The sequence below is a fragment of the Salvia miltiorrhiza genome, chromosome 5 (genome assembly GCF_028751815.1).
Source record: "Salvia miltiorrhiza cultivar Shanhuang (shh) chromosome 5, IMPLAD_Smil_shh, whole genome shotgun sequence".
NCBI lineage: Eukaryota > Viridiplantae > Streptophyta > Magnoliopsida > Lamiales > Lamiaceae > Salvia > Salvia miltiorrhiza.
Genome location: NC_080391.1, coordinates 6,214,540 through 6,228,254, shown reverse-complemented (window position 1 = coordinate 6,228,254; position 13,715 = coordinate 6,214,540). Strand labels below are relative to the sequence as shown.

Here is a 13,715-nt window from a genome sequence, read left to right as displayed (position 1 = left end):
CTCATTTTTGCCCTTTGCCTACAAAAATAAAAGTTGATTGAGATACTACCTCAACCAAAAAAAAAAAAAAATTGATCGATTTTGTAGTTGCAAAATGTAAATATTCTTCTCTTCTATGGAATCACTTCTGCAAATAGGTCATAATCCTGAAAATTCATTATTCATTAATGATTTAAATTTAAGCCACAATTCCTTTGTTTAGGAGGTTTGAGCTTGTAACAGTAACACAAATTTATTCGATAAAATTAATATTATTTCCACCAAGAAATAAAAACCCTGACTTTAATATGTGAACCAATCCTACAATACAACGATTTGGGCACTGAATGGCTGAATGAGAATGTAAAAGTCTCTGAAGCAGCAGCCACATTAGGAAACAAATTGTATATCAGCCTTGAGCTCTTGGACAAAATGGATCTTCAAAGTTAGTAGAAAAACATTTGTGCCTATTAAGCTTCCATAGCCACCTTCTTCTCTGGCTTCTTTTCCTTCTCTTTCTTTGGAGATGGAGGGGGAGGCGTCGTATTTTCTGGCTTCTCGATGCCTTGTATATCCGTTATCCTTAGTTTAGTTAATTCCTAAAACACGAGACTCGTTACAGATAGAACAACACCACATCTTTCATGGGGTAATTAATTAATTGGTGAAGAAAAGGAATAGGAGATCTCATCTCAATTACCTGGCGATGACCCTTTGTTCTTCTGTAGTTCTTTCTTCTCTTTTTCTTGAATATGATCACCTTAGCGTCTAGTGCCTGCAAACCAAAATAAAATGAAATCAGTATTATAAACTTCTAGTTCATCAGAAAAAATAAAAATCCTTGACTAAAGTTGAGCAGCAATTTCTCTGATGTTGAAAGGACATCTCATTACTGTTATAAGGTCAGATTATGCTTACCAGTAGCTTAAATCAGAAGTTGTCACAAAGAACAAATGTTTACAAATATAAGCATAGCAACCAACTTGATGCATTTCTAAAAAGATTAAGTGAAACAATATCTGCTTACTGTTTTAAATTATTAGGAACCGAAATTGCAAGCACCACAACTCCATGCCAGTTCACCTAGTTTCTAACTTAGTCCCCTGCCACTTAGAATTACAAATCCCTTGTCTTGGAGAAGAAGACGAGCAAATGTTATGAATTAGGATGATCTTAAGGGGGTGAACTTTGTGTTCTCATAGTCATAGTTCTATGCATAACTCCGGAGACACAACAGCCAAGTGTGGCCATACACACAGTCCTTGTACAAACTGTAACTGAAAATGATATAATCATGGCACAACTTACATGCTCCTCAACAACAGCATGAACAGCTGCATCAGGCAAAATTGGCCTACCGATGATTGTCTGTGTTTGTGAACCTAGCATAAGAACCTTATTGAGGACCAACTGCATAAATAAAAATATATAGGTTAGTCCAAATGAAAGTAAACACCATTCAACATATAACTATAAAAACAAATTGTTAATCGACGTGTACCAGAGCTCTGGATTGATTCACATTCACGAACATCAGCACAATTGATACATACAACTGGATTCCTAATGACTAATGAAGTTCTATAAGGGAGAATTTACTTTATGTGATAGGATAATTAGTTAAAGCATGTGATTCAAGTATTTGCAGGATTAGATGATCAAACAAGTTCAAAATTAATCAATCCATAAAAGTAAATGGCAGAAAAGCCTACATTATTTTTACCTATATATCCTATCAAACAAAGCAAACTGCCGCTAAGAGAATAAATTTACAATTAACTATGTGAACTGAGTATGGGTGATTACGAGTCGAATGAGAGGTGGTTTTAAGATAAAGACTGGACAAGTGATATCTTAACATCGAGTACATACATGAAGCCTCCTACAAGATGAGTATCAGACAACACCTTGAGCTTTGAAGAAGGTTCAACCATCATCATGTGAAGTCATAGCCACATGAACTTCATTTTACACACATGAATCATGTTAAAATGTAAAACACACATCATCATGATTTACTGAGTTATAAGCAATCTAAGTTAAAAGATTCATAGCTTCTACCATGGCAATTGCAAACCTAGCAGAATTAGTTTTAAATGATTTTGGCCTAGTAAAAAAGTGGCTTTTGGTTTCAAGAAGTGTAATTAAGCCAAATTTAAAACAAATTAAAATGGCTACAGCATCTAGAAAATAACTATTATCTGCGTTTTTCACAAAATAAACTGACCTTATCATTGACATCACAGTGCTTTAACCTCTCTGTGTAAATGGTATCCCCATTGCTCACCTTGAATTGATGCGATCCAATCTAAACATTTCACATGAAAATGGAAAAGACGAAACATTAAAAGCTCAGTCAAGCTTCCAATTTACCACACTGGGGTATCAAAAGATCAGAACCAAATCCACAAACAAGTCCGACATTTTCACCTGAACAACCGCGAACACGGGCTCATACAGTTTGAAAACCCTGTCCGATTTCTGGAGCGGACCCATGACCGTGTACCCTATCTCTGCGGCCTCTATTTTTTTATCCTCAGCAGACAGAACAACGCTCTCTTCTTCATTTTCACTATCGTCTTCTTCTTCGCTTTCGTAATCTTCCTCGTCATCCTCCTCGACATCGTCGCTGTCGGTGGGTCTCGAGCTAAAGCTTCGCGTGGGCACTGCGGCACGTTGGTAAATGTCAGCATTATTGACGAAAATGTAGTTTGGGGGTGTGGCGGCGATGGTTTGGTTGAGGGCATAGGCGGAGTAAGGCGCTATGGCCTCCGAGAGAGGGGTTAGGGTTTTGATGGACTGGAGACAGCGGGTAAGGGTTTGAAAGCAACGCCGATTCGCCATTGATACGTGCTCCGAACTTCTCACCGTCGCTCTTTCTTTTTACAGGGTTTTGGAAGGTAATTTTAAATCTAGGACTTTACTAGGTCCCAAATTAATTTAGCACAAAATGCATAATTAACTATTAATAGTAAATGACGTGGGATTAAATCCCACCGTGTGTGAACAGTGAGGTCCCGGGTTCAAACCCCACTGCTCCCCCCTCCCCAACTTCCCTAAGTTAAAAAAAAAAAAAAAGTAAATGACGTGGGATTAATTAAAAAGATTATTCAGTTGTACGAAGGGATATTTACCTTAAAATGCATGAATTTTTATATTTTTTTGATTTTGCACTTGATTTTTAAAATTTTGTCTTTAAATATGTATTTTTTTAAAATTTTTATACTAATTTTATACATGATGAATATTTCTACAGCGAATGTCAGTTTATCCAACGTCAGCTTAATTTTTAAAATGATATAGCAAAGAACGACATGGTTTTGTATATATATCATTTACAAAAATAAAATATAAATTATATTGTGACATTCGACGAACCACATCATGATTTTGGGGACCAAAAAATTGACGCGGGGCATTTTTAATACAAATTTAATAGTTTGAGATTGTTAAAAATATTTGTTATAGTTCAGGATATTTTTGATAAAACGAGTATAATTTGAGGTTTAATATGATATTTACTCAAATAGTTGTGAGTAGCCATTTTGAATAAATGTATAATTTTTGGGGTTATTTGCGTGTAAATACACGAACTTTTAGCTTTGTTTGATTTTTTTTTCATGAACTTTATTTTTTGAATCTAAAGACACGAATTTTGCACTCTTCTTATTTTTCTCATGAAACTTACTTTTTCCCAAATGGATGATGACATGTTCGTCGGATCTGTCAACGTGGAATGATCGACTGGAAATTTTAATTATTTTTTGAGTAATTTGTGTAAATACACGAACTTTCAATATTTTTTTTATTTTGTCACGAATTTTATTATTTTCTTATTTTGTCCATGAATTTTTTTTTTCTCACGAAATTTATTTTCACTATACTTCTCACCCAATGACAATGATAAAACTTTTGAATCCAAATATTATATAGTATTAAAATTTTTCAATTTCTCAACACAATAAAAAAATTTGAATTAATATTTTAATCATAACTAACTAAGCACAAATTCGTTGAGAATATCTCATGATAGAATTTTTGGATCCAAATATCATATTAAAATTAGAAATAATTAAAAGTTTAAACATTTATATGCAGATTTTTTATTATTATAAATTATAACTAGAATATCAATATGCTAAAATTTCGTGATTTTACAAACAAATTTATTTATTAAAAGGTAAAATTAATACTCCCTCCGTCCGCCAAAAGTATTCCACTTTGGCCGGGCACGGAGTTTAATAAAATGTGTGATGATGTTGATGTAGTGGAGAAAGGGTCCCACCACTTTATGAGATGTGTGGTTGAGATTGAATTTGGGGTGAGTTTTTTGTAAATAAAGATTGTTTGTAAGGATAAAATATAAAGGTGGATGGTGGGACCATGGCTTAAAAAGGAAAGTGGAATACTTTTTGCGGACGCCAAATATAGTAATTGTGGAATACTTTTGGCGGACGGAGGGAGTATATGTTTAAAGTTCGTTGTTTTATAACGCCAATGAAACGTATTGTAATTGACAATAGAAGAACGCATACTAGATCTGAAAAAATCTCAGGTAATGCGAGCTCTATCCTATGTATTGGGCTAGGCTGCTATTTTCTTGGCCCAAATGATTTTCGAATTAGACGGGGTTGGAGCCTTGGGCTGGCCTGAATTTTGACTATTCTAGTAAAGCTAGTGAACTCATTCACTTTTTCATTTATCACAGAAAACAGGAATATGATTAGATAGAAAAATTTGTTTGTTTACAAGGTCAAATTGAACGAGAGAGAGGCTCGGACTTGTATAAATTTTAATGCATCACAATCTTATCGTTGAAATTTAACTTGTTTTTTTTTCAATAGTCAAATTAAAAATAATATATGAATCGTAATAAATTCAATTAAACGTAATTCCATATCACCGCTGCACGCATAAACTTGACAAAGAGAGCAAAAAGTCCGGGAATTGATTTTGACATTTTGAGTTCCAATAGCTTGTTCAACCAATAAGTTAAAACTTATATGACGTAAAAAGATCTAATACAACCAGACAATATAAAAATAAAAATATATATACCATCTTATAACATTCTATATATTTTTATTATCAAATTCATTAAAATAAATTAACTTATCCAATTTCAACGGAACAATCAAATGAAATAAGTCAAAGGCAATACAATCAAATAATTGTAGGAGTGTCAAACCGCATTAATTTTAGCATCCCCACCATTTAGCATCATTAAATGCATGTGCAACGAATTAGTAAAACAACTCGATGAAGCTAAAGTAACAAATTTTTTCCCTATAAAATAAAGTGGGCCCATTAGGCCCAATGAAAAGTCTCTTACATCTACGTGAAAGTTCCAAAATTTCTCAAACAACCGCAACCAATTAATCTAGCAAAACCGTACCAACTACCAAACCACCACACCATTCCGTACAATGGCAAATTTGAATAAAATGTCAGCTTCACCATAGCAACAGCAAATAGACAGTAATACTTACCATCTCTCAAATTTAAATAAGCCAAATAATTAATTACAGAGTAGTCACTACAATCAGACTATATCAAATTTACCCATATAATTTCACCGTCTTGTATGTGATGAATCTGTGACTGTGAGATTAATATTGATAAGCCAGTATGTCCTATAATCTACATGGAAATTAAATCCATTATACACATACTAACATATTTTGACTTTCATGAAATTAGCTTTTTTTCTACAATTTAGTCCATTATCATGACATATTAACATCATTGAAGTACTACCAAACTCATTTTAAAGTAGGAAATTTGTTCCAATACTACTGCAAATCGCAAAGCAAAATGTATTTGGAGCCCCTTTTTGAACAATTAATACAAAGGCAATAGAAATGCATATTTGTGTTTCTACATGGACACATTCACCTTTTTAGCTTTTTGAAAATTGTAGAATAAATTATCCCTGTTGTTAATTAGAATTATGAAGAAGATGCACGGTGATAGAGAAGCAAGAGAGATGAAAGTTTTTTAGGATGAATGTATAATTTAGAAGAAATATATATGTATGATTGAGAAAAATAAATAAATAAGTGGAGAGATGGTATAAACAATTCTTTTAAATTTATATTTAGTGTAAATAATTAAATTTAAATTATTATTTGAAGTGATACTTATTGCAAATTAGGTTTGAATTTGGTACAAATTATTGGAGCTGGTCTTAGCAAAGTGTCAGTGGGGAAAGAAGTGGATATTTGCCCACCGCCGCCGCCGCCTTCCTCTCATCTTTGACTCTGAATATTCAAACCAACTTAACATTTATGTCAATAGATAAGATCTCCACTCCAATTCCTCAAATTCATAGTACTATGTAATTAGGTTGATTCTCCAACACATGTTATTCCAAAAAAAAAATCAGCCTATCTAAAGGTTTCATATCTATAGATATAATGTTTGTATATGCAAATCCGTGATTTGATACATAAGTACTATAAAGTTTGACATTTAAGAAACTCAAATGAGTGGATGCTATTTGTATATCAACTTATTGTATCTCCATTTCGTTTTTGAAAGCCTTGAGATCTACCACTAATAACGACATTTTTATTTTTATTTTTATTTTTATTTTTATTTTTATTTTTCTGAAATAAAGAAAACTAAAGCGTTTTATTTATTTATTTTTCCCATCTTTTTCATTGTATCATGTCTTTTCGTGCAGCAGCTATAATAGTACAAAAATTTCAAGTTGTTTAATGTGGTTCAAAACATAAACAATTCCCAAAGTCAGAGTATTATAGCTTTTTAATTTAAATATATAAAGGAAGAAGAGCAAGAACAGCGCACGGCAGCTAAGGTAAAGACGACCTATTCCTCTCCTTTCCCATTTAGCAATTTAGGCTCTCCTCCATTGCCATTTCCCCAAACAACTGTTTCCATGAATCTCAAGTCTCGTCATCAATGAAGAAACGCCGCTACGACCTTCTTCCCCTGCTACTGGCAACATTCACCGCGGCCGCTTCCGCCGTTGATTTCCTCTTCAACGGCTTCGATCCATCCCAAGTTTCCCTCTACGGCAACGCCACCATCGAATCCCGCATCCTCACACTCACCAACGACACCAATTACAACATCGGACGCGCGCTCTACCCCTCCAAAATCCCCACCAAGCTCCCCAATTCCTCCCTCCCTCTCCCCTTCCACACCTCCTTCATCTTCGCCATGGCGCCCTACGCCGGCAAGCTGCCCGGCCACGGCATAGTCTTCCTCTTCTCGCCGCACGTCGGGATCGACGGCTCCAGCTCCGCTCAGCACCTCGGCCTCTTCAATTTCACCAACAACGGCGACTCTAACAATCACGTCTTCGGCGTCGAGTTCGATGTCTTCAAGAATGAAGAGTTCCAAGATATCAATGACAATCACGTCGGCGTTGACGTCGATTCGCTCATCTCCGTGCAGTCCCACGAAGCTGGCTATTGGCCCCAAGACTCGAATTCGTTCAAGAGCTCGCCTCTTAACAACGGCAAGAATTACCAAGTCTGGATTGATTACGTTGACGGAAGCGTCAACGTAACCATGGCACCGGTCGGAATTAAAAGGCCTAACACACCGTTGCTCAGTGTTCCTCTCAATCTTTCCGGAGTTTTGGAGGATGAAATGTATGTGGGATTCACCGCATCTACCGGAGCTCTGGTTGAAAGCCACAAGATTCTATCTTGGAGTTTCAGCAACACCAATTCTTTGCTCAGTGAGAGTCTGATCACAACGGGTTTGCCAAATTTCGAGCTTCCGAAAACCCCATTTCATGAAACCAGAGGTTTCAAAGCAGGTTTGGCAGCGGGGGTGTCATCTACCTTGATCGTTTGCTGCGTTGTTGGTTTCTTGTTAGTTAAAAGGAACAGAGAGATAAAGAGGAGAAGAGCAGAAATGGAAGATTGGGAATTGGAGTATTGGCCCCACAGAATAAGTTACCAAGAAATCGAATCAGCAACCAACAATTTCTCAGAAGCAAACGTGATCGGCATCGGTGGAAACGGGAAAGTCTACAAAGGCGCATTGCCCGGCGGCGCAGAGATCGCGGTGAAGCGCATCTCCCTCGACAGCGGCGAAGGAATCCGAGCGTTCCTCGCAGAAATCTCGACGCTGGGACGCCTCAAACATAGGAATTTGGTGGGATTGCGAGGGTGGTGCAAGAAGGAAAAGGGCAGCCTCATTGTCGTGTACGAGTATATGGAAAATGGGAGTCTTGATAAACTGGTGTTTGAATGTGATGAGGAAAAGCAACTGAGTTTTCAAGAAAGGATAAGAATTCTAAAGCAAGTTGCTTCAGGTTTGCTATACTTGCATCACGGCTGGGAGGCCAAGGTTCTGCACAGAGACATCAAGTCCAGCAACGTGCTGCTTGATAAAGAAATGAACGCGAGATTAGGCGATTTCGGGCTGGCCCGGATGCACGACCACGACAAGGTGGCCGGGACGACGCGCGTGGTGGGGACGGTGGGCTACTTGGCGCCCGAGGTGGTGACGAGCGGCAGAGCATCCACTCAGACCGACGTGTTCGGGTATGGGGTGCTGGTGTTGGAGGTAATGTGTGGGAGAAGGCCGGTTCGAGAAGGGGAGCCGCCGCTGCTGGATTGGGCGTGGGAGCTCTTGGGGAGGGGGGAGTTGGTCAAGGCGGCGGCATTGAGGGGTGGAGGGGATGAGGAAGAGGAGGAGGAGGAGGTGGAGAGAGTGCTTCATTTGGGGCTGCTGTGCGCGCATCCGGACCCCAAGGCTAGGCCGAGCATGAGGCAGGTGGTGAAGTTTTTTGAAGGCAAGAGTGAGGTGAATGAATCGGAGATGGAGGAGGATATGGAGATGCACCTATTGGAGAAGATGAAGAACAATGAGTTATGGTCCATGTATCCTAATATTTTCACTAGTGGCTCTACTTTATCACACCCAACCTATGAGGACATCAGGAAGGGCTTCTCCAATACTACTGGCTCACTCTCTTGGTCCACTACTATTGTGGAGGCTAGGTGACAATATGTTCATCAACAAATTTTCAATTTTCTATCATCGATTTTTTTTTTTTTTTTTTTTTTTGATATATTTATACTTACTTGTACACAATTTTTTTCTATTTTTGAATTTCGAGATAAAACAGTGTGTATATGGTGCTATACGGACGTGTATGAATGGAGTATTACAGTTTGTGTCCCAATATGTTTGTTTGAGAAACATGACTTCGTGATTAGGCTTAATAATCATTTCACACGAAAATGATCATAGTAGGTGTTCACTTTTTTAAACAGAAAAGTTACCACCATGAATCTTGAAAATTAAGCTAACCCCTTATTACTTAATTGTGGCTAATCATCAAGGTTGCCACTTTACTTCACATTTTCAATATTTTGGTTCATTTGTTTTGATTGTTGTTGGCCCAGACATGACCGGCCGCCGATGTTTTCTGTTTTTTTTTTTTTTTTTTCGGCTCTTTTGGGCTAAGTTCCGGATTTAATTGCTTTAAAATCCAATTAATCAGTGCAGTTTTCAGCCAACCAGTTCGTTGGTCTGTATATTCCAAGGCCCATTACTAACAAGCCCTTCATGTGGCTGAAAAAAAGGCGCAATCCGCTGGTATATAACATAATTAAATACTACTCCCTCCGTCCCACGAATCTTGACACGTTTTCCTTTTTGGGCTGTCCCACGAATCTTGACACGTTTCCTTTTTGGGCAATAATTATTACCTTCTCTCTCCTACTTTATCACATTTATTATATTCTCTTTCATACTTTATCACTTTTACTACCTTCTCTCTCCTACTTTATCAATTTTATACTTTATTAATTACACACTTAAAACACTAATCTACAACTCCTTAATTCTCGTGCCGAACCCAAACGTGTCAAGACTCGCGGGACGGAGAGAGTACTATAACATATTCATATTCTAAATGAATCATCATATAAAATAAATCTATATATATTGGGACCAAATAAATATTTATCTCATCAAGTCAACTATCCAAAGATAAATTTTTCACTAATTGAGGTCCACACTTGTACCTCTCTAGTCATAAAAAATTTAACTGACTAGACTCATCGAAAAGAATATACAATGGGCCTAATACATCTTACAGCATTAATCTTCTGAGTTTATGTTTTTTTAGATCAAGTTTGACCCTCTCCCTCTCAAAAAAACAAAGATCTAGTTTGACCATGAGTCTCCGAAGTAACTTAGTAAAATCCATCAACTCTTTCTGAAATTGCTTCTGTTGTACTAACATCTTGTTTAACTAAGTGTAAAGGAAAATTTTATTAATTTCCATAGTTTCGATGACGTCGTTCTTAGTAGGCTCTCATTTTTTACAAAGCTTTTATGTACATGATTGCCCCCTTTTTTTCATTACATTAGTTAGTACTGCAAATACAAAAATACAAGTCGAGACTCATCTTCGAAGCAGGACCTTTTGTTGCGATCCTCACTCAACTATTAATATATATATCTCGCGAGAAAGGGATGGCACAGGCAAAAAGGAAAAACAAAAGGGCAAAAAGGTAAAAACACTCGGAATTTCATACGACTGCAACAACGGGTCTATGCAGATTCTCCATCATCAAGTCGACGGTGAGCAAGGATTTCCCGGGGCGGGCGGGGCGGCCGGAGTAGCCCGAGGAGAATGTTTGCGTGGACGACAAGCGCTCGCAAGTTCTGAGCCACTTAGCTTGCATGTAGCGATGCTTTCTCCACGGCGCCATGTGCATCTTCTTCTCCTTCATGCACCTCTTGGCGGCTCCGCACACGATCTTTAGCACGGCCAGCAGCCTCTCCATCTTCCCCACGAATATCTCCGGCAGCTTCTTCACTAATTTGTTGTACTCTTCGTTTGCTCGCGCCATCTCGAATTGCCCTCGGAAATTCAACTCGATGATCACCCGAACTTCTTTCTTCGGATTCGACCCCTCGATTACATCCAAGAACGTGTGTTCCCCTGCACCAACCATGCCCCAAATGTTATTTCTTTCATCAAATTCATAACACCCCAACTCATATTTTGTGTGGAAGAAACTAGAGAAAACAAGTTGCACGTGATTACTTTTTTTACTTTATCTGGAACAGGTAGTTTCTTGTGTACATCGTTATTTAAATATTGACTATATATTAACAAAGAGTAATCACAACAAAACCAGCTTGCAGTTTGATTATAACATTAATATTTATCTGGTTATTATAATTTTGCAGGTTTCATACGTCTCCAAATTAAAGTCAGTAATATAAAATTACCTGAAGGAATATCGGGCGAGCTCTTCCACTTGGACTTGCAAATTGCACTATTAAACCCCGCATTCTGGAGGCGGCGGCACATCTCCGCCATTAGGCATTTCCGGCAACCGTCGGCAGGTCTGCCGCATTCGCAAACGCCGCCGGACTGTTCTGCTTCTTTTAGTGCTTCTTTGCTGATATTTCGGATTCTAGATTCCAAAGAACTCGTTCTGCATATCGTAGACTGCACAAGATACAGACATCAACATTGATTAGGTTCAGCCGTTCACGATCCAAAAGATATGCTAAATTAGGCAAACAATTCAAATGCCTTGATTTGATCATTCACCTTAAATTCAAACAAAATATTGCATCTCAATTTTGTACAGGCTAGGAAACAAATGAAATCAACGTCCGCTCTAACTCAAAATTTACCAAATTCACAGATTTTTAAAGGAACGCGAATTCGAATTCCTATATTATTCTTCAAAACAACGAACGAATTTGTACTTTTTGTTTCAAACGATTGAGGCAAAAAGAGAATTTCCAAAAAAACTTACTTGCAATAATTGATGTTGAGTTTCCCAAAAATTGTCGTCTTCTGCGCCTCGAATTTCATTATCATTTTGATTTTCTTTCTCAACGTCGTCTGCATCATCGTCGAATATGCTACTCAAGCCTTCGCATTCTTCGCTGAGGAACTGGAAGACGGTGTCGTCGGATAAATTGATAGTCGTTTCGGCGGAAAACTCAGATTCCCGGCCGTCGCACGTCAAAATCCTGTGGTTTTTAGAAACTCTGGCCATTTCTCGCTTTTTTACCAGCCAAACCCTACAAATTGTATTTTATGTTTGGTTAATAAAGATTTGTGATTTTCAACGATCCTTGGAAGTGGCTTTTATATACCCGAGATGTGGGGCCAATTAGCTTACGTGGAAAAAGAAGCGGGGGTGCACATGCTTATCATGGATCCCTCCACAAGTTAATGTTGCCCGAGTCGAATGGTCCAAGTTGGTAGACCAGACAGAGAGGATCCACGTCAGTGTGGGGCAATAATGCGATCGGTGAGGAAGCCTTTGGATATACTCGAATATTCTAAAATTAATTTTTAATTTGATATCTGTTGCTATTCTATCCTAATCCCGTGGGCCCTGGCCCACCACATTTTGGATTAATGTGACGTGGGAGCAATCTGAGACGTCCATTTCTCGGGTTTATCTCACCAGCTGGGGCCAGCACCTAAAATCATTGTCACTACTTACGCGGCGCCAGGTTAATGGTTTTTTGCATCTCCCATCTAGGTTCCAGGATTACCCCTCAGTGTTGCCACATATCTGGATACCCGACAAGGGCTATTTTAGTCATTTCAGCCATCAATCATTTTTCCGGATTGAGTTGCTACGGAATGTTGGATGTTTGTCCGAGACAAAATTATACGGTGGTTGGAAATTATTTGTTTTCGGTTTCGAGTTTTGCTTTTGTTACTGAAATTATGGATAATGCTAATCCCATTCTAATTTGGCAGTAATTTAGCATTTTGAATTAGGAATTACATTATCATTTGGTTGAAAGTTATTGTTCGCTTTGTACTCCTTGGAAACAGTAATTGTTTCGAATATTGAAAAAATGAAAAACACTTAAAATTATAAGATTACGAGTAGCATTAACCATAATCAATACTCTATTATGTTATGCACATGGGATCATCTGTCCCACTATTTTGTGTACCACCGTGTACCACTCTTAATTAATTATAATTTTTAATTATATTTTCTTTAATTTTAATTTATTATGCTTTAATATTATAAAAAGATAATTAACAAGGGTTCATTCATCCCATTAGGGTTTATAATTATTTTTTTTATATTTATTTGAATTAATAATTGATTATTTGGGTTCATTAATTCAAAGTTAGGGTATATAATTTTTTAAAATTTCATTTTTTAGTTATAAATATTAATTAGAGTTCATAATATAATAATGTTTTTTTATTTCTATAAAAAAATTATAAAATAGATAAATTAAGAGTGGTACACGGTGGTACATACAAAATAGTAGGACAGAGGATCCCATCTGCATGTTATGTGCATGCATCGGTGCAGTGATAAAATTCAGCGTCTTAAGTTAATACTCCCTCCGTCCCATGAAGCATGACACACTTCTTTTCGGCACGAGAATTAAAAAAATTGGTATTTTATGTGTTAAGTGTGGTAGGTGAAAAAGTGAAAATGTGTATAAAGGGTAAATTTTTTGTCATTTTTAGAAACGTGTCATGCTTCGTGGAACAGACCAAGAAAAAACTGTGTAACGCTTTATGGGACGGAGGGAGTATTTATTTATTCTTGAAACAAACCAACATCCCATTTAAAAAATAAACGTAACCATCACTATGAAGTACTTATTAAAAAGATATACTATCACTACAGTATACAAGTCACGTATTAATAAAACCGATATTCTATTGCATGTCCAAAAAGAAAACGTGTTCATCCATGTAGAAATGAGATATAGACATCGACAAT

The 13,715-nt window shown here is 37.2% G+C and overlaps 3 protein-coding genes across 3 annotated transcripts; 1 reads left to right on the top strand and 2 right to left on the bottom strand.

Moving 5' to 3' along the window:
• Nucleotides 1-231: 231 nt before the first annotated feature.
• Nucleotides 232-3,000, bottom strand: LOC130985509 (50S ribosomal protein L21, mitochondrial-like). The gene is made up of 5 exons (XM_057908508.1): nucleotides 2,410-3,000; nucleotides 2,207-2,287; nucleotides 1,288-1,389; nucleotides 680-754; nucleotides 232-578 (listed from the first exon to the last, which is right to left on the bottom strand). Exons 1-5 carry the CDS (start codon nucleotides 2,821-2,823, stop codon nucleotides 450-452), a joined length of 801 nt encoding a protein of 266 aa, XP_057764491.1. The 5' UTR covers nucleotides 2,824-3,000; the 3' UTR covers nucleotides 232-449.
• Nucleotides 3,001-6,705: 3,705 nt separating this feature from the next.
• LOC130985508 (L-type lectin-domain containing receptor kinase VII.1-like) lies at nucleotides 6,706-9,148 on the top strand. Its single transcript, XM_057908507.1, has one exon. It carries the CDS (start codon nucleotides 6,904-6,906, stop codon nucleotides 8,965-8,967), a length of 2,064 nt encoding a protein of 687 aa, XP_057764490.1. The 5' UTR covers nucleotides 6,706-6,903; the 3' UTR covers nucleotides 8,968-9,148.
• Nucleotides 9,149-10,220: 1,072 nt separating this feature from the next.
• Nucleotides 10,221-12,142, bottom strand: LOC130985507 (uncharacterized). The gene is made up of 3 exons (XM_057908506.1): nucleotides 11,754-12,142; nucleotides 11,215-11,437; nucleotides 10,221-10,921 (listed from the first exon to the last, which is right to left on the bottom strand). The coding sequence occupies exons 1-3, from the start codon at nucleotides 11,997-11,999 to the stop codon at nucleotides 10,506-10,508; spliced, it is 885 nt and encodes a 294-aa protein (XP_057764489.1). The 5' UTR covers nucleotides 12,000-12,142; the 3' UTR covers nucleotides 10,221-10,505.
• Nucleotides 12,143-13,715: the final 1,573 nt, after the last annotated feature.

What these genes read in the sequence shown, in the direction of transcription:
- LOC130985509 (XM_057908508.1), bottom strand. Translation starts at nt 2,823, where the DNA reads ATGGCGAATCGGCGTTGCTTTCAAACCCTTACCCGCTGTCTCCAGTCC. An exon ending in ACTGTGATGTCAATGATAAG is followed by an intron (nt 1,390 to 2,206) that starts GTCAGTTTATTT and finishes TTATTTATGCAG; the next exon opens with TTGGTCCTCAATAAGGTTCT. An exon ending in ATGCTGTTGTTGAGGAGCAT is followed by an intron (nt 755 to 1,287) that starts GTAAGTTGTGCC and finishes TTTGGTTTGCAG; the next exon opens with GCACTAGACGCTAAGGTGAT.
- LOC130985508 (XM_057908507.1), top strand. Translation starts at nt 6,904, where the DNA reads ATGAAGAAACGCCGCTACGACCTTCTTCCCCTGCTACTGGCAACATTC.
- LOC130985507 (XM_057908506.1), bottom strand. Translation starts at nt 11,999, where the DNA reads ATGGCCAGAGTTTCTAAAAACCACAGGATTTTGACGTGCGACGGCCGG. An exon ending in CTCAACATCAATTATTGCAA is followed by an intron (nt 11,438 to 11,753) that starts GTAAGTTTTTTT and finishes TATCTTGTGCAG; the next exon opens with TCTACGATATGCAGAACGAG. An exon ending in CTCGCCCGATATTCCTTCAG is followed by an intron (nt 10,922 to 11,214) that starts GTAATTTTATAT and finishes TGGTTGGTGCAG; the next exon opens with GGGAACACACGTTCTTGGAT.